Source organism: Talpa europaea (assembly GCF_964194135.1).
Source record: "Talpa europaea genome assembly, chromosome: 4".
Classification (NCBI taxonomy): Eukaryota; Metazoa; Chordata; class Mammalia; order Eulipotyphla; family Talpidae; genus Talpa; species Talpa europaea.
Genome location: NC_140070.1, coordinates 107,440,811 through 107,468,615, shown reverse-complemented (window position 1 = coordinate 107,468,615; position 27,805 = coordinate 107,440,811). Strand labels below are relative to the sequence as shown.

At 34.8% G+C, this 27,805-nt stretch overlaps 1 protein-coding gene across 1 annotated transcript in view; it reads right to left on the bottom strand.

The window, feature by feature from the left end:
• Positions 1-27,805, bottom strand: part of ACAP2 (ArfGAP with coiled-coil, ankyrin repeat and PH domains 2) — a gene marked incomplete at its 5' end in the record, with an annotated part of 111,826 nt that overhangs the window by 38,997 nt on the left and 45,024 nt on the right. Inside the window, 5 exons of the mRNA XM_084231659.1 lie at positions 802-846; positions 5,713-5,896; positions 8,098-8,156; positions 17,325-17,378; positions 18,161-18,280. Coding sequence (XP_084087785.1) covers positions 802-846; positions 5,713-5,896; positions 8,098-8,156; positions 17,325-17,378; positions 18,161-18,280 — 462 coding nt within the window. The remainder of the gene's footprint in view (positions 1-801; positions 847-5,712; positions 5,897-8,097; positions 8,157-17,324; positions 17,379-18,160; positions 18,281-27,805) is intronic.

The following is a 27,805-nucleotide window of genomic DNA, read 5'->3' as shown; positions in this document are numbered from 1 at the left end:
TAGGGCCCCCCCCACCCGGTGGCACAGCGGTTGAGTGCTGGGTTGCGAAGCTGCCCACAGCCTCTGCAGCGCAGGTTTGATCCCCGGCTGCAGGGCGAGGGTCCCACATGGCACGCAGACCTCTCCTGCCTGCCGCCCGTTGCTCCCTTCAATAGTGTACTTCACTTCATCAGTCTGCCTGCTCTGCTCTCTCCTCTGGCTCTGCTGAATTCTCTCACCCTCCCGCGCTTCTGACTGTACCCAGTGCTTGTATAAATAAATAAATAAATCTTTAAAAAAAAAAAAAAAAAAGAGGGCCTCCCCGGTGGCGCAGCGGTTGAGCGCTGGTTTGTGAAGCTGCCCACGGCCTCTGTGCCGCCGGTTCTATCCCCGCTGCTCCCCGGCCACCGCAGGAGGGTCCCACATGGCGCGCAGACCTCTCCTGCCGCCCACTGCTCCCCTCAGCAGTGTACTTTGGTCCTTCTGCCTGCTCTGCTCCCCACTCTGGCTCTGGTGAATTCTCTCACCCTCCCGCGCTTCTGACTGTACCCAGTGCATGTACAAACAAAACAAACAAACAAATAAAATAAATAAATAAAACATGCCTCTATTAAAAAAAAAAGAAAGAAAGAAAGAAAGAAACACAAATAAAGGTCAGTAAGAAGATTAATTATGAACCCAGAATAGATAAGTAAATATATATACATATATACCTATTTATATATACCACACATATACACATTAGATATGATTCTGCTTTAAACAAATATATACATTTAGTTTCATATTAAAATATTCAAAACATTTCAATAAATATCTTACTGATTTTAGAATTTCTGATCTCCTTTTTGATTGAAGAACATTAATCTGAGGGAAAATGCATTAGTTAATCATTCATGATTTTAAAAACTAATCCGTGATGCAGTATTCCAAGAGTTGCTTATCCAGTGGCTTAACACTTTTCCAAAATAGCAAATAAAAAAATTTCAAGATTTTTGGAAACTTTTTCTCTTACTAACCAGGTCCCAGCTTATATATCCCCTCCTCACGAAGGTCTAAAGCAAGCATTCATGCACTCTGTACATCTACCCTATTTATTTTCTTTACAGCACCTATAACTAATTTTATTCATCCATTCATATATTCATTCATTTATGTCTTTTCCCCAGTAAAATATAAGCTCTTATTCCCAGCTCTATTCCCCCAGTGGCACATAGTAAGCATTTCATAAATAGTTGTTAAATAAATTCATAGAACTTAAATAACTATTTTAATTAAATGATAATTATCAAAATACATATAAATTATGAAATTTGCCTTTTATGGGATCTTTCCCAACTCCAGAAATTAACAGTATTTTATTGTCTATTCTTTCATATCAGCTTCATGAAATAAAATATCTATAAAAGAAAAGAATCATTCACTCTTTACTAATAATGTCAAAACATTATAGGATATCTGACTCCCCCCCAACTATCAGAATATCTGACTTTTTCAGATGTCCTTTCCATTGAATATTCTGTTATTTTATAAGAAAATATTAAAGCCCAAATCAGAAGACAAAAAACAGGTCAAAAAAAATCTAAATAACTTTACTAAGCACTAGTTTTCTATTGCACATCCGGATCAACTCCTATTCATTTTTCACTTTAAAATATTAACTTTCTAACTAATTAATACAAAGTAAAAATCAAAATCAACAAGCAACTATAAACCAGAGACACACTACAGGGTGGGGGGGGGGACTGCTAGGAGAGGAAGGATAAGGGTCAAAATAAGGGAGGGTGCAATTGTATGGGGAATATAACCAAAATGAAAATGCATACATTGTGCAAAAATGAAAAATGATGTAAGAATTATATAAAATAAAATATTAAAAAAACATATTAACCTTCTAATGCTCTAATGTAAACAAGTAGGCTGCAAGTAACTTTTATTCAAATCTTGACAAATGTTAAATTGCCTGTTTTACTGTTTATTTTTTGGTTTGGCAATGAAAAACAGCATTTACTTGGAAAAAAAGTAGATCTAATGCTAAAGCACAGTAAACTTTACAAATTTGTAAATTTATTACTTATATTCTATAAAGTAGACACATTAGCCATATAATAAAACAATGGTTCTCATCAGGAAAATCAGACAAGTTTATAACCATATTGGAGAGAAATAAATAGGTCCCAGCTTAAAACTACTGGATAGACACCAAAGGAAATAGGTAATTTACATATAATGTGTAATTCTGGGGGAAAAAAAGATTAGCTAAATCCCCTCTCTAAATAAAATGTATAGCTGAACCATTCAATCTTTACCAAAAAAAATTACTTATCTATTTTCCAAGCACTGGATTACAAAGATGAGATACAATGTAGGAGAAGAATAAACATATAAGTAATTGCAATAAATGGACAAGTTCTCTAGCTGCAATGTATATGACAATATTACACCAGCATAAATAAGGCAGAGGCAAGAATAATTCATGTTGCCTGGAGAAATGTGAGTAACTTTGAACACAGAACAAGAATGAATTAGAAATGGGCTAGGTAAAAGAAATTCAAGGAAGACAAATTTTATGAAATTGTCTTACTATTTTAGACAAGAGGACAGGTATTAGAGCTGCAGCAAGGATGAGAAATAACAGATTTAAGAAATATAAAAGAGGATTTTTCAAGGCAGTTTTTTTGGTTATTAGATATAGCAGTTGAGAATGAGAAGAACATCTAATGTAACTCTCCAATGTTAAATTTCTATAATTGAATGAAAAGGTAACAACAGTCAGGTAATGCAGCTATTTAGGAAGACAACATATTTCAATTTTGGACACAGTAGGAATGGGATACCTCTGTGAAAAATAGATTTTGTAATCTATGCATGGTAGCACTTCAAGCAAGGGATATGATGAAACTGTCAGGGATATTACAAAGTAAAGGTACCAACACTAGAACTCTAAAAGAGATACTGAAAAGGTGGACAAAGGGGAGAAGCCCCTGGTAGAAACTAAAAAGAAATAGAAGTTAAGAGGATGACCCATTCACTTGTAGGACTGTTTTCCAGCCCGTAACATTGAACCTATATTTATCTTTGGAACTTAGGTGTGTTGTGTATCCATATATATAGATATACCCACAAATTAGAATATTACTTAGCAATCAAAACAGATAAACTCATGCCATATGCAACAACTTGGAATGAGCTGGAAGGGATAATGCTAAATTAAATAAGTCATAGGGAGAAAAATAAATACTAGATGGTATCATATGTAGAATATAAAGCATCCAATGTGTCAAAAGAAAAAAAAAGCTTAAAAACTACCCTTGAAAGTTTACTTTAGAACTGAAGACTAGGGGGTAGGAGGGGGTGTTGGGAGTCCAAAGACGGAAGGGAATACAGTGGGCTGTGGTGCTGGACTATGGGCGATTTGGAACAAGTACAGTATGGTGGTGATATCTGAGTAGGGCAGAGAAGTGTCCTTTATTTCCAAAATACCAACAATATTGTAAACCAACATTACTTCAATTTAAAAAAAGATGATGACCTAAAGTAATATGAGATAAAGACAAAAGTATGTTTCAAGAAGAAGAATGTGGTCTCTGCCACTTTAATGAAAGAGAACAGATAAATTAGATAAAAACTAAAAACTAATCTAATGAATAAAAACTTAAATAAGCCTTTTCAGTGGAACGCAATAGAAAGACTGAGGACTCATACTAATGGAAGGAAGTAGTATGAATGTAAAGTAGGTAATAAGAGATGGGAAATACAGACACAGAGAATATGCCCCAAGACCTCTAGTGGACGAATGAAATCATGAATAGTACAGGAACCTTTATACATTGTGCTTTTTCCTACACATACAAACGATAGTTTAATTTATAAATTAGGCACAGTAAGAAATTAATAATAACTAACAAGAGCACAATTGTAAGAATAAATATAGAGAAAATTACATGAAAGTGGTCTCATCTTTCTCTCTCAGAATATAAAATCATTCATATTTTCATTCCATGGCTGACTATGGTTAACCAAAACCATAGAAAGCAAAAATGAGAAGAAAGGAAAACACAGATAAGGGGGAACTACAGGATTCCATTCTAGAAATCTTTCATTAATAAATTGACTATGGACTATAGTTCGTTTTTAAAAATTTAACTTCCCACTTACTGAACAGGAACATAATAGAAAAAATCTAAAAGCCTTTTTCTACTGTTTTACACAGTTATCTAAATAGGTTTTAATCACTGATTTACATATGGTTGCTAATATATTTTTTAAGAAATACTCTGCGATTATCACTGAATCAACAATTTCTAGGGACTCCAGTGTTGTTTTCTAAAAAAGAAATTTGGACAAAATAATTCCCTAAGCTTTAAAATTTTTAAGCTTTACTGGTATTCCAGAGGAGGTTGTGGGGGAAGTCAATTCAAAAGAGGAGGCCATAGCAGATACTAAAAATAACACTGTTATGTAAAAGTTATTTATTTTCTTTGCAAAGGAAATTTAAATGCTAGTTTTTCCTATTTTTTCTGAATACTAATTAAAGAAAATTGTTGATTGGGGGACAGGAATCTATGTAAACTTTCCCTCCATTAATTTTTTGATAACCCAAATAAGAAGAATTTGAATTTCAAAATTGTTAACTGTCAACTGAAAAACAGAAGTTACCTGTTTAAAAATGTCTGCATTGTTAAATTTTTCAGGGTAAAAATTTCCATGAAATGTCAAAAAAAAGTAAAAAAACAAAAAAAAAAATTGAAATTTCAGGCTTCACACTCCATGATAATATAGGAAGACATAATGTACATGTAAAACAATGTATAAAGCATGCCTTCATTTTTGTCTCAAATTCCTTTACAGATCGATCACATTCACACTAGTTTCAATTATACATTAGACCAGAAAATCACCAAGCAACCTATCAAAAACCAACCTCTCCAGTTTTAAAAAGCACCTAGTACAAATATAAGAACACTATTTCTAGAAATATTTTCCTTCAGCAACATGGTGAGTCTAAGTACCTCTAAGCATCTATCTGTTCTAAAGAAGTAATCATTAATGTGGCTAAAGAATTGTATACAAAAATGTTATTATCATTTAAAATTACTGAAAATATAAGCATTGCCAGTAAAAACTGGCAACACTATAAATGTCTAAAAATTTAATATTAATTAAATTGACACAGCAATTCCATAAAATAAAATACCACAATTAAAAATGCTTTTTATAAAAAAAGTAATTATAATAAAGTGAAAATCAAAATCAACAAGTAACTATAAACCAGAGATATTCTGCAGGGGCAGAAGGGAGTAGGATCAAAACAGGGGTGGGAGGAGCACAAGGGACTATAGTGATGGTACACAGGTGAATTGGTGGTGGGAATTTCACAGGAACTACAAACAAGAGGAGAAAGCATACATTGTACAAAAATGAAGAACGATGAAAAAAATTTATAAAATAAAAAAAACAAAAAAAAATTTTTAAATAATGCTTTTTATAGCATTTAAAAATGGAGGAAAGTTTAATGGTAAGTGAAAAGGGAAAGAACTAAGAATCAAAGGTATACACATATCCACATAGATATATGTGCATATATGGATAGACACACAGGTCAATGACAATTTTTCACAAAAAATCATGGTTCAATGTTAAACTAAAAAAGTATTGGTTTATCTTTTTCAGTACAATTATTCAAAAGTAATGACATGTTTAATAAGCATTTTTTGGAAACAATAAATATACCTGTAGTACATAGTCAAGGGCTATGTGTCGAAAACATTTTCTTGTTGCTGTGAGAATGTTTGTGGCTTCTTCAACTTCATGCTGTTTATTTCTTTGTACTTGAGCATTTTTTACTAATGCATTTTCTTTTTCTTCACTGACTTTTTCAAATTGCTTCTTGGCATCTTTGAATTTTCTAAGATCTCTAAAAAATAAAACATTTGTGAAACTTTCATAAAACTATCTTGATCAAAAACTTTAGGAACATAACATTTAGAATTTAATTCTTATGCTTCTCTATTTGATTCACTATATATTGACATTCCAACAGAACTTCCAACTAAAATATATATTGTTTCTCAACGATAAATCATTTCCAATATAGTCAGCTAACATTTCCTTCTTTAAATGTGTGAAATTTGGGCCTCCCTGGTGGCGCAGAGGTTGAGCGCTGGGTTGCGAAGCTGCCCGCGGCCTCTGCGGCACCGGTTCGATCCCCGGCTGCTCCCCGGCCACCAGAGGAGGGTCCCACATGGCGCGCAGACCTCTCCTGCCGCCCACTGCTCCCCTCAGCAGTGTACTTCAGTCCTTCTGCCTGCTCTGCTCCCCGCTCTGGCTCTGGTGAATTCTCTCACCCTCCCGCGCTTCTGACTGTACCCAGTGCATGTATAAACAAACAAACAAATAAATAAATAAATAAACATGCCTCTATAAAAAAAAAAAAAAAGCACTTCTTTAAAAAAAAAAATAAATATGTGAAATTTGAGGTGAAACTAAATTATCAAATTAACACTTAAGAAACATAAAAAGCAAAGTTAATTTTTTTTATCCCAAAAACAATCTCAGGACATTTACCTTCTCTAACCAAATGATTTTCAAACAGTAGTATACATAAGAATCACTGTAAGAAGCCTATTGAAAATGCAAATTCGAGCCTCCCCTGGTGGCACAGGCAGTTGAGCACAGCGCTATGAAGCTGTCCTCAGCCTCTGCAGCGCCAGTTCGATTACCGGCTGGCCTGGCAAGAATCCCACATGGCAGTGGCAGACCTCTCCTGTCTCACCTACTGCTCCCTTCAGCAGTGTATTTCAGTCTGCCTGTTCTGTTTCCTGCTCTGTCTCTGGTGAATCCTCTCACCCTCCCACAAATCTGGCCTGTACCCCAGTTCTTGCATGCATGAATAAATAAAACTTAAAAAAAAAAAAAAAAGCAAATTCCAGAGATAACTATTCTGGTCTTTGGGATAAATACTAGAAATCTGACGACTATCTTTTTAAGACATGCCCTTAATTTTACTACTATGGATAGTATATATTTCACAATTCAAGATACATTCATTTCTTGCTGAAGGAATTACTGGGTAAAAGAGCATAAATGTATTCTTAAAACATATACAACACAGTGCTTTCTAAAAGAATTGTACCAATAAAGAGAAACAATAACCATTTCATTTCAAAGACTGAAATCTAAAACCCTTGATTTATTAATGATCTAAGGGTAAGTCGCATAACAACCTTTTACTTTTTCTACTAAGGGACTAAGCAAAATAATTTGATGACAAATGATTTAAAAATAATAAAATATGTTTAAGAAAAATTTAACTTTTTGTAAAAAGCCTTATTTTTTTAGAAGCCAGGATATTCTGAAACCTAGTTTACTGTGAAGTAACTTATAAAGAATCTGCAAAATATCACCCTTAATACAATTCTAACCTCCTAAGATAGCAGTGAATTTTCTTCATGAGATATGACACTATTTATAGCTTATAATGTCTATAATTAATCCTGAATGCTGTATCATAATTTATCTGTAATTTTATATAGTTCATAGTTTCAGTCAGGAATTAAAAGAGAAAACAATTATTCATATAGAAAAAGAAAACTTTCCTATCTGGAAAATTCAGATTTTTTTTATTTCTAGCTTCATTTTATTTCACATATAAAATGGGATGAATGTGGCAGAAAAGACTTATGTGGCAAAAAGAATGTATTTTCATTATTCATCCTCACATATTCCGTTATTTTTTTCTTCAAATAAAATTCCATATTATACTAAGACAATGGAAAAATTAGTCTCAACTATAATAAACTAATAATATTTCAACCACTTTTGGGACTTGCTTTGTTTTTGAAAGACCATTTATTTACATTGAAATATTTTTAACCCAAAGCAATTCTAGTTATATGACCTGAACATATATTTCATAGTATAAATGAAAGACATTAACTCTGATTCCCTTACAGAGTAATTTGAAAGAAATGCAATATACATTTCACAAAAGAAAAAAAAAAACCTCAAATATTTTCAAGAATTCATGGTCCATAATTTCATTAAAAAGATACCAACTCCCAAACATGATCATTAGCTAGATGCTGTTCTTTTTATTCCTCACTGCAATTAACTTACTCTTTAACAAAGTTTTGAAGTTGTGCCTTAATTGATCTCTGAGTTTGGTCAAATAGGATCTAAAAAATAAAATACAACATTAAACAATTAGAAGGTAAACAAAGTAAATAATTTTCAGGTAGTTCTATAAAATATCACATCCTTCCATCAAAGAGTCAGATTCTAGTAACACTTATATTTTTTATTAAAAACTACTTTAAAAATAGACATATAAAAAGGAAATTAAAGCAGTTTAAAAAAAGACTCTATTGCCTGAGTTCAATTCCCAGCCAGGCAGTTAACCCATATATGGCACAGCAGACCTCTCCAGTCTTGCCCATTGTACCCCTTAGCAGTGTATTTCAGTAAATTCACTTATTCTGCTCCCTACTCTGTCTCTGGTGAATCTTTTCCCCCCAACCCCCGCACCTCTCTCCTACACCCCAGCTATATACATACATACATACATACAAAATATATTTTTAAAAATAAATAGGAAATTAAAACTGATTTTCAAGCCAATTTCATCTAAAAAAAAAAAATCACTTCCATTTATGAAGGAAAACAAATTACTTTAATGTTTAAATAAAATGCTCAAACAGTAAAGTGACTCAATACCTTCATTTTAATTCAAGCTCTGGGAAACAACCTAAAAAAAAAATTCTGCTCCATGTACTTATTGCAATATATCAGAACAACCCAAGTGAAAGTAACTGCAGAAATTCTTTATAACTTGGATAGAGGCTAGACATTTGAGAAGACCTCGGGATTTAAATATTTTACACCTTGAATTCAAGTAAACATTACATACTCTTTTAGGTTAAAAGACTGCTAAGATTAGAGACAGGAAAAACATTTTATTCCTTACAATAATAATTTGCCCCACTTAAATGAAGCCACCTATTTAACTCTTGATAGCTTTCTGTGTGATTTCACAGGGTTCCAATGGAAATTCAAAGAACTTTCATTTACAGATTTCCTTTATTCAGAGTATGAAACAGATGTCAGATAAAAAGGCAGAAAAATCAATACTCAAAGTGAAAAATAAACCCTCCTGTCATTCTACTAATTAAAAAGAGTGCCAATTTCATTCTCTGAAACCTTGCTTTTAGTATAATCTTATGTTCTCTCCTAAATAACACAAAAACACATGTACACACACACAATATAGGTTTAGTACAGATTTTAAAATCTGTCAAATTGTTACAAGAGGAGCTTTTTATATTGAACACAAAGTATAAACCCAAAGTAAGCAGAGGTGAAAAAAATTACAAAGATCATAATAGAAGTCAACTAAATAGAAAGCAGAAAATATCAAAACTCAATGAAACCAAAATCTAGTTCAAGAGAATCTGAACAATTGATAAACTTCCAGGCAAAGCAATCAGAAACACACACACACACACACAAATTTTAAATATCACAAATTCTATACATAAGATAAAGTATAGTAAGGGGAGTTAGAAAATAATTTTATTCCTATAAATCCAACAAATGAGATGGGTAAATTCTTTGAAAGACAAAAATAACAAATCCTTACTCAAGAAGAAACTGATAACCTAGACAGAATTAAAGAAATAGAATCTACAATTAAAATCCTCCACAACACAAAAAATTAAAGCTATACATACATAAAACCTACATTCCCACCCCCAGATATTTTCCCAAGAGGAATGAAAACTTAGTTTCACTCCAAAACCTGTTTGTAAATGTTTACAGCAGTTTCATTCTAATTACCAAAAACTGGAATCAATCCAAATATCCTTAGAGAAACAATGGAACACCATAGAAATATTATTCAGCAATGAAAAGTAATACATGTAACAACAGAAACTAATCTCAATATATTTTACTAAGTAAAATAAGTCATTCAAAAGGCTACAAGCTCTATGATTCCACTGACATAACATTTAGTAAGGCAAAAAAAAAAAAAAAAAACCGTAGGGATGAAGAACAAATTAGTGATTTTCAGTGGTTGGGTACTGAAGAAAAGACTAAGAATGGGGTAGGCATGAGCCTATTTTTAAGGTTAATGGAACTATCATGCCTCTTGACCACAGTGCAGAGACCCAACTTCAGGTATCTGTCAAAACTCATAAAATTGGAATTCACAAGGAATCAATTTTGTTATATGTAAATTTTAAAATAAGTTAAGATATGAGTAACAGTATAGACATGAACCAGCAGATTTTCAAAAGAATTAAGGAGAAACGAATAGCATGACAGGGGCTCATTGAAAGTACAGACATAGAAACATTAAGTCAACAAAAATAAAATACAGATTCTTTTAAGGAGTACTAACATGATGAACACTAATCATGTAATAAGGGATAAAATAAAGAGTATGGTATCTTATAGAAGATATTTGCTGATCTCAATGAAATTAAGTTACACTACAAATAATGAAAGGAGAGAACCACTGATAAACAATTAACAATACAAATCAATTCAACAACTCTGTTTGGCTTGCTGCATGCCATACTCCCCCTTTTCTTCTTCAGCTCACATCCTGGTCCATGTACCAAACCAGTCTTGCCATGGCTATGCTCACCCAAGATCAGCAGTTCCAGAAGTTGCAGGAATGGCACCACACGAACAGCTCAAAACTCAACTGGGCCTCCCCAGTGGCGCAGCGGTTGAGCGCTGGGGCTGCGAAGCTGCCCACAGCCTCTGCAGCGCCAGTTCGATCCCCAGCCGCCAGCGAGGGTCCCACATGGCGTACAGACCTCTTCTGCCAGCACCCGCTGCTCCCCTCAGCAGTGTACTTCATCGGTCTGCCTATTCTGCTCCCCACTCTGGCTCTGGTGAATTCTCTCACCCTCCCGCGCTTCTGACTGTACCCAGTGCTTCTATAAATAAATAAATAAATCTTTAAAAAAAAAACTCAACTTACACTACCTTTTTGAAGGGGACAAGGAACGTTTCAACCATTTCAGCCTGACCCTCAACACCAACCATGGGCGTATTCTGTTGGATTCCTCCAGGAACTTTGTGATGGAGAATGTAATGCAGATGCTGGTGAACTGGCCGAGTCCAGGGATGTGGAGGCGGCCAGGGATCATATGTTCAGTGGGGAGATTTACGTCACTGAAGACCGAGCAGTGCTGCACGTGGCCCTGTGGATCCGGTCAAACACACCCATTTTGGTGGATGGCAAGGATGCAATGCCAGAAGTTAATATCGTCTTGGAGAAGTTGGCCTTTCTGCCAGCACAGCCAGAGTGCTGACTGGAAGGCGTACTCAGGCAAGGTTATCAAGGATATCATCAACACCTCTGACCTGGGACCCTTCGTGGTAACAGAAGCCCTCAAGCTATACTCTTCAGGAAGTCTCCAACATCAATGGGCCAGCCACATACTGCCAAAACCCTGGCTGAGTCCTGAAACTGAGTCCTGAAACCTCCCTATTCATCAACACTTCTAGGATCTTAACCACCCAAGAGACTATCACAAACACAGAGGCAGCCAAACAAGTGCTTTCTTCTGTTGGTTGAAGAACCTTCTGAGGTTTCGAAGCACTTTGTTGCCCTGTCTACCAACACAACTGAAGTAAAAGAGTTTGCACTACTGTAGTGAAAAAGTTTGAAACTGACCCACAAAACAAGGTCCAAGTTCTAGAATTGGGTAGGAGGGCACTACTCACTATGGACAGCCATCAGACTTTCCACTGCCCTGTATGAGGGGTCAACAACTTCAACCAACTGTTCTTGGGTGTTAATTGGATGGACAATCATTTCCGTGTGAAGCCCTTGGAGAAGAATGCCCCCATCCTGCTGGCTCTGGTAGATGTCTGGCACACTAACTATTTCGTGTGTGAGATGTAAGCCATGTTGCCCTAAGACCAGTACGTGTATCACGAAGCTGCCTACTTCCAGCAGGGTGACATGGATCCAATGGGAAGTCTATCACCAAGTGGGTATCACTGTGCAGCAGGAGCCAGGGACAAATGGCCAGCATGCCTTCTACCAGTTCATCTACCAAGGCACCAAGATGATACCCTGTGACAGCTCTGACCAACGGGGAGTGGAGTTAGGAAAGCAGCTGGCTAAGAAAACTGAGCCTGAGCTTCATGGCATTAGCCTAGTGACCTCTCACAATTCCTCTACTTATCATCTGATCATCTTCATCAAGCAGGCACGTGAGTTCAGAAGCCAACAAACTCATGCTCCACCACAGACTCTGCTGTAACTGGTCCTTCTTGCCCCTCCTCACTGGAGTCTGGACTGCATGGTCCTGCCCAGAGCACTGACTGTTGCTGGCTTAGACCACAGCACTCTGCACCCCACCATGTTCACAAGCCCTTTGTTTTACAATTAACAGGAGTGTTTCAGTGCAACTGACCTGTATTTACATTGTTCCTACACCAGGTAGAAAAATATGCTGAGTGGCAGAAGACACACACACACAAATATTATATGATACCACTTACATAACATTATAGAACAAGCAAAACGAGTTATGGAAAAAAAAAGCAGAACAGTACTTGCCGTGGGGGTATGGGTTGGGACAGTCTGAGAAGAGATACGGAGCACTTTCTGGGTAATGGCAATGACTGTCATCTTGAAAGGGATCTGGGTTATACATGTGTGTACATTTGTCACTGATCCACTGAATGTGTACTTAAGAAATACTTAATTTAACTATATTTAGATTTTACCTCAAGAAATAAAATCATAAAAAATACTAAACTCATAAATTATGCGTGACAATGTGCTTAAGTGAAATATACTATGGTCTATAAATTATTTTGAAATGCATCAGTAACAGGTGGGTTGGTGCAATGTAAGGAAGGGTAAAGTAATGGAGAGATATGAGATAGCACAAATATAGCTAGCAGGTGATTTTAAGAATATTCATTGTAAATTTATTTAGTGGTAAAGAGTACCAGGAAAAGTTATTACCCCAAATAAATAAACAAACAGATAGAGAGATAGATGGATGTGTGGATGGATGGATGGAAACTCCCAATAAAATGAAACTCTACAAAGATGTCCTCAGTGGCTTGGAATTCTATTAAACATTTGAAGAAAGAATACTAATTCTACCCAAACTCTTACCAAGAAAATCTATTCTCTGAAAAATTCTTATGAGAAATCCTTACCAGATATGGTAAGGAAAACTACAAACCAACATCCCTCATGAAGGGAGATGCAAAAATTCTTCATGATATGTAACAATAAAGGACAATGCAGCTTGACAAATTAGGATTTATCCCAGAAATACATGATTGCTTTAACATCCAAAAAAATCAATAATTTACCATGTTAACAGCAGGAAAAAATTATACAACCATCTTAATAGATGGAAAAAATCATGACAAAATTCAACATTAATTTCTGATAAAAATTCTCAGGAATGAGAAATAGAAGGGAACTTTCTCAATTCCATAAAGGGCACATTATGCAAAACTGACTTCATATTTAATGATGAAGGATTACTTTTACCCTAGGATTAGGAACAAGGCAAAGATGCAAATTCTCATCACTTCTATTCAACATAGTACTAAATATCTGAGCATTAGAGCCAAGAAAGAAAAATGGAACAAAAAGCATACATATTAGAAAAGAAGAATATAAAACTGTCTTTATCCTTATAGACTATTGGATTGACTATATAGAAAATACTATGAAATCTGCAGAAAAATCTATTAGAACTAATAAGTGAATTTAGCAAGGTTGCAGAAACCAACCTAATACATAAAAATAAGTATTCTTTAAACTAGCATGACCAGTTATAATTTGAACTTTTTAAAAAATATTACTTACAATAGCATCCAAAAAAATAGGAAATGCTTGGAATAAATCTGACAAAAGATACACAAGACTTATATAGTGAAGATCACATAACATTGCCAAGAGAAATTAAAGAAACTTACATAAATGGAGAGATATACTATGTTCTCAGAGTAGATGACTCAATATTAGTAAGATACTCTTACCAAATTGATCTAAATATTCATTGGAACTGCTCTCCTAATTTTAGTGAGGTTTTTAGTAGAAATGGAAATGCAAACAATAGCCAAACCAATTATGAAACAACAGGACCAAAGTTGAAATACCTGTCCTACCTGATTTCAAGACTTATTATGAAAGCTACAATAATCATGGCTGTTGTGATATTAGAATACAGACAAAAGGGATCAAATAAAATGAACAGAGTCCAGAAATGATACACACATATGGTCAATTTTTTTAATAAAAGATATCAATAGGGAAAAGATAATTTATCTTAACTTATACTGGACCACAGACCTAAACTAAACATAGAATATAATCTTAGTGAACTTGGGTAAGGCAAACATTTCTTAACAGAACACAAACAGAAAACTACTAAAGAAAAAAAAAAATCAATCAACAAACAACTATGAACCAAAGACACACTATGGGGGGTGGGGGGGCGGGGAAAAGAGGGATTGGGGTTAAAATAAGGGGGTTGCAATTGTATGGGGAATATAAAAATAAAATTTAAAAAAAAAGGAAAACAAAATCAATAAATTAATTTCATCAAAATTTGGAAGTACTGCCCTTCAAAAGATACTGCTACAAAAATGAAGAACAAACCAAAGACTGAGAGAAAATAGCTGCAAAATATTTATCTGACAAAAGACATACACCTGGAATATAGAAAGAACTTTTAAAACTAAATAAGATAAACAATTTTTTCACCTGGACAAAAGATCTGACATTTCACTAAAGAAGATACATGGATTGCAAATAAATGCATGAAAAGATGATGCAGAGAGTCATTTTATTAAGAAATATGCAAATTCATACCACAGTAAATTTGAAAGAATGATCACAACAAGTTGCTGACAAATCATATAGAGTAACAACTCTCACAAACCACAGGTATAAAGTGACACAAACAACTATGGAAAGCAATTCCCAATTTTCACCAGGTTTAATTTCTTTAGAGAAATCATAATTATTCAAAACTTTAATATATAGGGCCTCCCTGGTGAAGCAAGGGGGTAAGACACAACCTATGAAGCTGTCTGCTGCCTTTGCAGCTCGAGTTCGAATCCCAGCCAGGGAGCTACTCACATGGAGCAGCAGAACTCTCCTGACTTGCCCACTGGTCCCCTCAGCAGTGTATTTCAGTCAGTCTGCCTGTTCTGTTCCCCGCTCTGTCTCTGGTGAATCCTCTCAACCCCCACACCCCTGGCCTGTACCCCGGTTCTTGTATGCATAAATAAATCTTTAAAAAAAATTTTATAAAACACTAACACTGATATTATAAATATTAATAGAAGGAAACAAATCTTCCTTATTTCTTTTAGCAATGTTTTGCAGTCTGCATTACAGTTTTAGAAAATGTAAAATATAATCCTATCTCACAAATTAGCTATTCTACTATTAGCTATGTACACACAAAAAAATAAAAATGTATGTCTATAAAGATTTTTACATATATTTTTATAAGCAATTTTATTCTTAAAAGCTAAAACCCAGAAGTATCTCAAGTGTTCACTATGGAGACTTTAAAATCTGTCCACAAAGATGGCATTCTTCCCTCAAAAGGCAATCTGCCTCTCCCATAGAGAATGTACTGGTCACTGTGACTTTACTTCTGACAAACAGTAACATGGAGGAAGTGATCGTGTGTGCTTCTGAGGCTATATCATGAAAAGTATGCAGCTTTCGCTTTCCTTGCTCTTATATCATTTCTTTGCTCCTCTTCTATTTCTTTTAACAATGTTTTGTGATTTTCTTTGTATAGCTTTTCAACTCCTTGGTTACTTTTATTTCCAGATATTTAAAATTTTTTTGGTAGAGTTGTAAATGGGATGTTTTTCTTTATTTCTTCCTCTTCAGACTTATTGTCTGCTTATAGAAGAACGTCTATTTATTTTTGTGTGTTGACTTTATAAACTTGCTACTTTACTAAATTGGTTTTTGTTTTAATGAAACTATAAAATCTTCAGAAGGAAAAAAGTGTTAATCTTCGTGATCTGGAATTGGCAATGAATTCTTAGATATAATCCTCAAAGAAGCAAGAGTAATAGAAAAAAAAACTAGAATACATCAAAATTAAAACTTTTGGGCACCAAAGGACATTATTAGCATGGAAGAAACCATTATACATCCTATCTAATAAGGATTTAATATCCATGATGTATAATGAATTCAATAAAAAAAACTTAATGGGCAAAGAACTTGAATAAACAACAATAGACAATAGAAGAAAATAGACAAGTGGCTGATAAAGGCTCATGTAAAGATGGTGAATTGCATAGAGAAATGCAAATCAAAACCACATGAGATACCACTTCACACTTACCAGATTAATTTAAAAAAATGAAAATTAGCATGTGTTGACAGAATATGGAAAACTGTTAGGAATATAAAATGATACAGCTCCTATGGAAAAGTTTGCTAGTTTCTCAAAGACTCATCAAAATTCCCACATGACTCAACAATTCATATCTAGATATATACCCCAAAGAACTGAAAGCAGGAACTGAAACAAATACTTGTACATACTAATTTTGATAGTTATAATTTGAACTTTAATTAAAATAAATATTACCAACTAACTTCATCCTTAATATGCTCACAAAAGAATTTTATAAAAAATAAAATTAACTAAGAACCAAAAATTAGCAGATTTTATAAAAAAGTGTTAATACTCTTGTTATAGACAGCTACTGACAAGTTTTGAAGCACTGGAAAATTCTATGACAGTTAAACTTTTTTAAAAGATATAAAAGTATATCTAGTTTATAAGCTTATATACTTTGAGTAAACTTTCACAAAATTTATAAAGGAATTTCCTGCCATTTCAAAAGTAGTATGTATTCCCCATTCTTGAAGGATAAATGCTCTCAAATCTTAAAAACACGGGTAAATAGCTCAAAGTAAAGGACTCTTTGATATTTGCAATTAATTAGCAAAGGCAAATATATTTGCAACAATCTTAAAAGAAACAGGTAAGTTTAGGAGGACTCTTCTTTATTCTTGCAAGCTAAATTTAGAATGATGACTTATACTTCTTTATTACTGTAATAACTGCTTAAAAACATACAAGGGCACAAATTAAACAAAAAAAAATGTTACATTCACTACAGAATGGGAAAAAAATTTATATACTTCTTTCACACACACACTTTATAGCCACCGAATGAAAAAGCTGTTGACAAATCAAAAGTGATTAAATTCCAAATTAAAAAAATTTTATAAAATACTGCCACTCAAGAAAAATACTAAAATATTGACATGGTGATAGTAACACCTACTTACTGATACTTACTGTGTGAAAATTTATCATTTCTTGAAGACTGTCAGAAAACTTAGTCAAACTTGTCTATGAAAAAGAAACCAAAAGAAAACAAAGTCATTTTAAGAGTTGTTAAAATCAACCACAAATATGTTACTTTACCATTTCTGCATAAAGACCAAGTTAGAGTGTAAACAATAACATTTATTTCCAAAGGCAATCCCCACTAACCCATGGACATGCTCTAAAAGAGAATTTAAGACTACAAATACTAATTGAAACCCTAGAATAGTTTTTTTAAAAAAGTGCTACCCTATTAATACTATTAAGCTAATAAATAAAATTGGCATTATAAACCTAAAGGTAAAATTAAGTGTTATCAACTCTGTGTCCACTTAGGTATCTATGGATCAAATAATCATTAAACCACACTCGTTCCAACAGTTATTCTTCATGAAAGGAAGATCATAATACCACACAGTATACCAAGAAGCCTAAGCTAACCCACCATAGCTAGCTAGCTTACCAAGACTTGAACCTGAAGGCCCCCATACATACAGTTAGATGCTAATTCTTAGGTTAATGCCCTCTCCAGTTACCTCCGTAAACTGCTACTAGAGCATGATCCTGCTCTCCCTGGTCAGAGCCCCTGGGAGATACTTCAGCTCCATGAGCAGCAATTAAACTTACACTGACAATGTAAATCAACCATCAATTTCTAACTATCCTAGAAAAGAGGATTATACAAAATAGCATCACTGCATACAATTTTTATTTATCATTTTATCTTTAAATAAATAAAATTTATGTAAATTTCACATAAATGTAAATAAATGTATCATTTTAACTGTAATTTTAATAATACTAACCTCAACTACAGCATCTTTACTAGAATACTGTGCCAGGTCTCGAATCCCATTCATGAACTGCTTATTTGCAACACAAAAAGCTTTTCCTGTATCAATCATCGCAATACAAAGCTTCACAAGCTGGAAAAGAAAAAAATTACAAGTTGAAAATAATTTTACAATTATTGAACAATTATTAGCAGTAACCAGGAGTTACCCTTATTAAGATAAATTAGGGTTCAACAATAAACCCAAAATAGACTAATTAAAAATTGTTTTTTTCCTTTAGTTTATAAGGTACCCAAAAAGTTAACCTTTCAGGACCTAGAGGGTGTCTGATAACAACAAAAAATAATTTAATTGAGTCAAATTCAAACCCATAAATTGACTTCATAAAACTTTATTCAGCACCTCCTAAAAGGAAGAAAAGGAATTTTAGGCAGAAAAAGCAGTATGATAAAAGGTATTTTAACTTTTTTAAAAAATGTGGTATGTTGGAGTAAACTGGTATACGCGGTTGGTTTGTAGTATTTTATATCAGTCTAAAAAGGAATATCTGAATTGATTAATTACCCATATATCTCCAAAGCCTATTGTTCTAGACATTGCACTTAATCTTAGGGCTGAACTTTTCTTTCAACTTTCTTGTTCACTTCTTTCTTCCTTCCTTTCTTTTCTTTCATTTAGATACATAATATTTTCTTTAAACAGACAAAATCTTGAGTGACTAGTCAAATATTACAAAGCAGATATATTTCTACAAAGCACAAACACAACTGTTATGAATAACAAAACCATGCATAAGAGAGTGAGTGAAGGCCATTTAATCCATGGTTGGGATGTGAAGCATTCTGAGAAAAGCCCTGAAGAATCGAAGGAATTAATCAGTCAGATAAGAACTTCTGAGTTAGCACCTTTCTCAGTAAGTTTTTTCTCACTTTTAGATTATAAAAAAATTACCCCCTCTTTCTTTGTTTTCTAATTCAATTTATTATGTTTATATCTTCAGTCCATCTGAAATAAATATACCCTAAAATATTATGCTAAGAAGAGTACACACTTAGCACACTAATCCCCAGAACCTTAGAGGGCATAGCAAACTGTAAGTCCTGAGTAGTTTAGTGCAGTGTGAAAATGTGGAGCATTCAAAGCTTGATGCTGAAAATGTATACAAGGATCAAATCAGAAAAAGCATATGTGCAATGCTAAAATTTTCACACTTTATATGCAAGCAAATAGGAAACAATTAGAGACATTAATTGGGTGAGTTAATCAGAGTTCCATTTTAGAATGATGACCTAAATGGAGAAAAAAGTAAAAAAAACAAGGACATAGAAAAAAATAAAGATAAAGAGATTAGACTAAAAACCACAAGACCCTGGATTAAGGCAGTATGTAGGGAGAGGGGAAACAATTCAAGAATTACAAGCAAGAATCCATGTATAGTTATGCAGACTGTGTCCTACCAAGAGGAAAAGTTGGGTCTGAAATCCAGCCTTAGTACTGCTTGTTGAGAGTTACATCTGATATAAAATAGTAATTTGGGCGGTCACTAGACTGCCCAGACAGCACAGGCTCTTCAGCAAATAAAGTGTCAATGCTATAAAGTTATATCCTGGACAAAAAGCAGAGGGCAAAACCTGTAGAGTGAGTGTCCTGCCAAGGAGATTAATGAGAAACGCAAGAGAATAATTTCACTAAAGTCAAGAAAGAACGAAGAATCACCAGATATTTGATGACTAGACTGAGAATTCATAAAGGTGAAGTTTAAAAAAAAAAAATTAAGTTTGGTGAAGTCATCAGCATCCCTGCAAGATTAGTTTTAAGCGAAACTGACTAGGATTCTGCAGCCATATCATAGTGAGTTATGAACTATAGATGAAGACATACTGATACATTAGTGGTTCCCAAAATATATTCTACAGAATATGCTATAGGAATATTCTGTACCAAAACAAGAATTCTGTGATCTAATAAATCTGGGGAACTCTGGGTTTAAAAAGTTAAACAGATTTCTTTATTGCTAAACTTTTAAAAGCTTTTAATATATTAGTGTATATTATGAATTCTAAGGAAAATGTATAATATGCAACATTTCTCAGAAATATGTGATTATAGAATTCACTTTAGAAGGAGTATTCTCATAAAAAACAATGCTTTACAAAACCCACTATGAGAAATGCTGGCAGAGACTAATCTTTAAACAGTTCTCTAGTTACAAAAAAATAAGATCTAGAAAAAGATCAAAAAAATAAAAACTAGAAAAAGTAATTCTAAAATCCATGTAGTATAACCAACATGCAAGAAGAGGGGAAAAAACTGAAAAAGAATAATGAAATGGAAACAGTAGCCCTGTATGTTATTAATATATATAGGTACAATAATTAAAAATCTGATAATAGATATGAAAGAACCAGGAAATAGAACAGAATCAAGAAACAGATGCAAATACCCACTACTTATTGACAGTAACATTTCAGTGGGGGATATGTGGAAAGAAGGGCCATCTCAAAGGGAAAAAAGAAAGTTTCCAAACCCTCAAATAAATTCCAGATGGAATGAAGATCTGAACACCAAAAATTAAATAAGAAAACATGAGATAATATTTCTTCTAATCTCAAAGTAGGAAAAAGCTTTCTGGAAAAAATGCAAAACTCAAAAACTATAGAAGAAATTGAAAAATTCAAAATTTTCAAAACAACAACAAATCACAAGTGACTAATTTCCCTGAGATAAGAACAAATCATCGCTGAAAAGCTAACCAGTCACTAGAAAAAAAAAAATGGCTAACACAAATGTACAGGAAATTGCCAAAAGAGGAAATTCAGATACACTTTATATGCCCGTGGAAAATAATTCAGTATCAGTGCTAAAAGAAATGCAAATTTTTTTTTTACAGAACAGGAAAGACCAAAAAGTTTGATGATATGCTATTTTAGAGAGGGTACAGACACTATCACACATTGTTGGTGGGAGTGTAAATTGGTACAATTTCTATGAAAGGGCATTTAGCAAGAGCTATCAAAATTTTAAACATACCCTCTAACCTAGCAATTTCACTTTCAAAAATGTACCATACAAATTTATTTGTATATAAGCCACACTACACATGAGAGGCCATTCTTGACCCAGCAGTAAAACACTGGCAGCAATCTAAATACCCATCAGTAAGCATCTGATGGATATTTTTTTTTTTAATAGAGGCATGTTTTATTTATTTGTTTGTTTGTTTGTTTTGTTTATACATGCACTGGGTACAGTCAGAAGCGCGGGAGGGTGAGAGAATTCACCAGAGCCAGAGCAGGGAGCAGAGCAGGCAGAAGGACCGAAGGACACTGCTGAGGGGAGCAGCGGGCGGCAGGAGAGGTCTGCGCGCCATGTGGGACCCTCCTCCGGTGGCCGGGGAGCAGCCGGGGATCGAACCGGCGCCGCAGAGGCCGCGGGCAGCTTCGCAACCCAGCGCTCAACCGCTGCGCCACCGGGGAGGCCCACATCTGATGGATATAAACATACAATGAATGAGGCAGCTCATCATTAAACAGAAGCAACATGCAAGATATAATTTTTTTTAAAAAAGCAAAATGAAGAACAAAAGTTAATACTTTTGTTGAAATCGGGAGAGAAGAATACAAACAGATATAATCCTTTAAATACTTAAAAACTCCCTAGAAAGTCACCCAAGAAACTAGTTCAGTGCTCTCCTCTAGGAAAGAAATTAGAAGATGGCTAATTCTTCACTGCATATACATTTTTGTACTTTTGAATTTTGTAAGTGGCTATTACTTATTCAACAAATTAAAAATTCAAAAATAATCAAAGCTTCAATAAAAGCAGAAAAAGGTAATTGGCACTATAACATTATGGTTAAAATCACAGGGTTCTGGGTTCAGACATCTTAGCTGTAAATTCTGAGAAGTCCTGCAACTGTCCAGTCCTGCAGTGAACCAGAATGGTTCCATGACCAAGTCTCTGCAGGCATGCAAGCTGGTCCAGTGCAATGGTGTTTTATCATTCCAGAGAGACTGAGGACACTTTCATCACTCACCTAGTGGTGAGGCAGATCAAGACTGGTGCACCTTGCTGATCCATGCACTTGTATTATGTACAACCAGATCCTCAGAATTGAAGAACTGGACAGCAAGGCTGTTTGCCAGCAGAAACTTCAGAAACCCTCTAGCCAGTAAGCTTTGGGCGTGTAAGACCCTAGTCCTCCACGCACTAGTGTTTACTCAGACCTCTGCTCCTGATATACTGGCAGCTTAAGGTCTCCAGTCCACCCTGTCAGGATCTCTGGTCATTTGCTGATCTCTCCTACCCATGCGATGTTCTCACAGCTTCCTCGGAGCTGCTGCAGAAGCCAAGTTTGACCACCTGACTCCTGCTGGAAACCTAGCTCTGTAATAACATGATTAGCCCAAATTGTTCTCATTTCACTTCCCATCAAGTGTCTGGAGCCATATGTTTTCATATTGAAATCACCAAGGTATCCATAAGCAAGACCTCCATAGGTTTTGTGTGCAAAATAAAAAGATCTCAGTGACTCGAGGGGGGGGGAAGCAAAGTACTGAGGAATGAGAGTTTAGAATTACACAGGAAAAGGGATAGTTTATCACTTAAAGGAAGGAAAAAACAAAAGAAGATAGGAGCAGATTCTGCTGTTTCTAATTAAAAGCTAGAAATAAAGAGCCATGGTCATCTAATGAAGAACAAAGCGGTCAGTCTTGACAAAACAGTGAAGTACAAGGCCTCCTAAAAATAACAAGATTACCTCATTAAGTCTTGGAAAACGTGCTTTGTATCAAGAAGTACAGGAATGAACAGCTCTAGCCCCGCCAATCAGTTTCATCAACTAGTTATGTAATTTCTGTAAGGTTTTATAGCCCAGATATAGGGCAAAAAATATATAGATGGCCAGACTTACATAATGAGAGTTCTATAGAACTGTCACAGAAATGAAATTAAGGTCTCCAGAAAAGAAAAAAATGACATAATTAAATTAAGAGTGAAAAGATTCATAGCAGTATTATTCGTAATAGCCAAAGCAGAACATCCTTCAATCAATAAATGGACAAATAAAATTTGGTATGGCCATTAAATGACATATTATTCATCCATTAAAAGGAAATACTAGAACATCTTACAACATGGATGAATCTTAATAATATTACGCTAAGTGAAAGTAGCTGAAGACCAAATATTGCATGACTCCATTTATATAAAATATCCAGAATAAGCAAATCCACAGAAACAGAAAGTAAACTAATGGTTACCAGAAGATGCAGGGGAAAAGAAAGACTACTAACAGGTACCATGGTTCTTTTGTCATAATGGAAATGTTCTGGAATTAAAGAGAGGTGAGAGCTGGAGAATCCTATGAATAAAACAAAACCACTGAATTGAGAGTGGGTAAAATTGAGAGTGGGTAAAATAAAATTGTTAGGTAAATTTTATATCAATTTAAAAATTACCAAAATGGAGGCCTCCCTGGTAGCAGCCACTGCAGCACAAGTTCGATCCCCAGCCAGCCAAGGAGCAACCCACATGGCACAGCAGACCTCTCCTACCTCGCCCGCTGCTCCCCTCAGCAGTGTATTTCAGTCGATCTGCCTGCTCTGCTCCCCACTCTCTCTGGTGAATCCTCTCATCTCCCGCTCCTCTAGCTTACACCCCAGTTCTTATATGCATAAATAAATCTTAAAATGAATGAATAAATATAAATTACCAAAAAGAAAAATACACTGAGAGGCAAATGAATTAAAAAGGGATTTGAAATATCAGAAATGGATAGACTGAAAGACTAGCTCTAGATACACTTGAAGAATAGAAGCTGTAGGAGTGAAGACGAAAACTGGAAGGATTAGAGACTTAAGTCGGAAAGTAAGATACCAACATTCCAGATTTCAGAGATTAAACTTTCAGTGGTGAGGCATAGAATTTTGGCTATGAAAACGCATATCAGAGTGAGAATAGAGGTTACTACCCCACAAGTCAGAAAATGAAAGTGTCATAAAACTAAACCACATTTAGACTGCAGCTATCCAGAAGAAAGGACTGGCTTGGTAATGGATACTGTGTTACTTGTAAAAATCCTTATTAGATGACCTTGATGACTAATTATCAGTGACAGATGACACTGATAACTGATTAACATAAGTCTACAGAGAGGGAAGATTTTTACCTAAGACTAAGAGTAAATAAATGTCAAATTAGTCAAAATTTATCAAGGTAGTAGCTCCAATTCATTCAACAGTTTAAGGCATTCTGCCAGAAGAATGGGCTACAAAGTACTTGTTGACTGTCCTTGAGAAACATTCTCTCTTTCATTTATTCATGTGCAAACTGGGTATAATACCAATTCTGCAATATTGCTATGAAGATTGGAGATAATGTAAGTAAAACACAGGATCTGGTACACAGTAAGCACACAACAAATGAGGGTGGTTTTTTTTTTTTTTTTAAAGATTTATTTATTTATTTATACAAGCACTGGGTACAGTCAGAAGAGCGGGAGGGTGAGAGAATTCACCAGAGCCAGAGCAGGGAACAGAACAGGCAGACTGACGAAATACACTGCTGAGGGGAGCAGCGGGCGGCAGGAGAGGTCTACGCGCCATGTGGGACCCTCGCCAGCAGCCAGGGATCGAACCGGCGCTGTAGAGGCTGCGGGCAGCTTTGCAGCCCAGCTTTCAACCGCTACGCCACCAGGGGAGGCCCGAGGGTGGTTTTTTTCCTCTTTAAAGACAGTCTCTATTTTCAAGGAGCTAAAAGTCCGTTGCAGACATATCATTATTAACATTACTTTAGAACTTAAGCACTGAAATGTGTTAACACAGCCTACTCTAATAACCATATAAGGTAGATACTCATTTTCCACATTTTGGAGATGCAGAAACTGAGGCATAGGAAAGTCGAGGTACTTGCCCAAGGCCATACACGCTTAGGAAGCAGTAAAACCAGATTTAAATGCAGTCAGCCTTACTCTCAATTGTGTACTCTTTACTAAAAGGCTATACTACAAACCAAAAATTACAGTAATTTTATAACAATTTATGGAAGTACAGGCAAGAAACAATGCAATACAAGAAAAAGAACCTAAGTCTGATAGTATTGGAGCTATTTTAAAGAGCATTTGCTTAACAAATAGGGAATAAGCACTCAAGTCAAAGATGCAACAGATTCAGAAATTCTATCTAGATGGAGACTATGATGCTGCCAATGACAGAATAAACAATATTTTATCATAAAGAAATGCCATTGATAAAGTATTAAGTCGGAATACTGGATACCAGAAAGAATGTAACTACTAGTGGCATGTATTATAAGCAAAATAAATACAAGCCAAGTCATCAAGCGGGTTTAACTTGTTGCTGGCATGATTTAGCAGACCCTGAACAAAGTTACGAAATCACAAACTAGTCTTAGACAACTCCTCCGGCTCTACTAGTCCTGCAGTGCCACCACCTTCAATAATAACCATTTCTTGCTCCTCATAGGCTCTCTTCTCTAAGCTAATGCCCCATAATTCTATCAGAAATGGATAGACTGAAAGACTCTTCCTACCTACCTCGCAGGATTGTTACAAAACTTTTAAAAAGGTACTGTATAAAAAAAAAAAAAAATACTACTTTGAATTCTATTATGGGGCATTAGTAGAGTCCATCTGTCTAAATACTTCAAATTTTGAGGTCTTCCCACATTCAAGGTGTTTTATGATTTAGATACAGATCTAGCCAAAGAAAATAAATATCCTTATTTTACTACTGATTCTTTAGAAAACTTTGTCCTTCCATACTGCAGGAATGGCCATGGTGCAGGTTTTCTATGATCCAGCAGACCGGGTAAAGGAGGAGTCAGAGCCATCAGTGGCTTTTTGCAGGCTTTTATTGAGGTTTACCAGGTACACAGCAGGCAGGGGTACTGGGGGGCCGGGAGGCTGGCAGGCCTCCCAGCCCCCAGCAAGTCTTCACTCTATCTGGGCTCTCCGGCGTTCTCTCTCTCGGCTTCTGCTTCTCTTGCTTCTCTATGCTTCTGCTGGCGTCCCCGTGATACCGCCCTTAAAAGCCCTGTCTTAGCCCAGGTGAATCCCATCTACCTATGCCCACACCCTATTCCAGGTGCCTGCCATCAGGCATGCATTCAGGACCGCAAGGATCCATCATCTATTCTGATGGTGGGAGGGCAGAAAAAGCCTGACATATTTCCTTATCCTACACATATATTCTTATAAATCTACCAGAAAATCAAAGCCACACCATCTGTTGCCTAGTTCAAGGGTTTAAAAACTGTTTCAAAAAGTGCTTAAAAATAGATGTAATACCACAAGGGAGAATAATAATATAATTTTATATAGAAAATAAAATATTTAAAAATAATACTCTTGAAAATAATATACTTGCCAAAAATTATAATATTAATTTTTAAAACCACTTGCCTGGAAGCTTGTGGGTGCTTCCTGAGAAATTTCCAAGTGGCATGTGCTCTCCCACCATGGATCCAAAAGTACATTGGTTCCCAAGAAGAACACTGAATTAAGATCAAACATATGGGTTCTAACCCTGTTTTTTATCAATTCTTATTCCATCATTTGAAGCAAATCCCATTCATTTTCTGAGAATTGGTATCCTCAGCTATGAAATGGAGATAACACCACTCTTCCTACCTACCTCACAGGATTGTGACAAAACTTTTAAAAAGGTACTGTATTAAAAATATATATATATACTGCTTTGAAAACTATAGAGTACTATACAAAAATAATGTAGTAATAACATTTTCTAAAATTTTTATTTGCTTTACACATGTAACTAATATAAATGTAACTATATAGTTTACATACAGCTTATATTATGTACATATACTTCATGATTTCAAACCATTTGAAAATCTTCAGCCTAATTAATACATTTTCTATACTTTCTACTCAAAGTGTGGCCCATGAAACACTAACATTGGAATCAAGTGGAATCTGACAAAAAAGACAAAAAGAATCTCAGATACCCCAGACTTACTGAATCAGGATCTAAATTTTCACAAGATCAGATCCCCAGGTAATTCCAATGCAAGGTAAGGTTTGAGAAGCACTACTTACTTAGCATAGTAATACTATTTACAATTATATTTTATAAGGAGGATGTAAATATAAATAAATGTAAAATTTTCAGAAATAGAATTTCAAATAGCTGCATCTGAAATTGAGAAAATTTTAAGACATGTTAAGAGAAATGGTTACTTGAGATCGGAAGCTATGTCTTATTCCTGTGTTTCTGCTTATTATAGAGCAGACAATGATTCTTGGATAGAGACAAAAAAATTATCAATAATTAATATAGAAAACAGGAATCAATGTACATTTACCCTTCCATAAATTATGACCACTTAATATCAATTATTAAACATATATTAAGCATTTAGGTTAAAATATTTAAATATATATTAGGCATTAGGTTAAAAAAACAAGATGAGTATTTTAAATTTTATTTGTTCTTGAATACGGCCACACCCTAATTTATAAACAAGAACAGTGAAGTTCTGTATGAAATCTATTACATGTCCAGTAAGACACAGTATTTTTTCTGGACAAAGAAACAAACTTTTAACAACAAAAAGGATTTATACTGAGATTTAATAGATTCAAACTCTTGCTCTGGCATAGCTTTTCAACAAGCT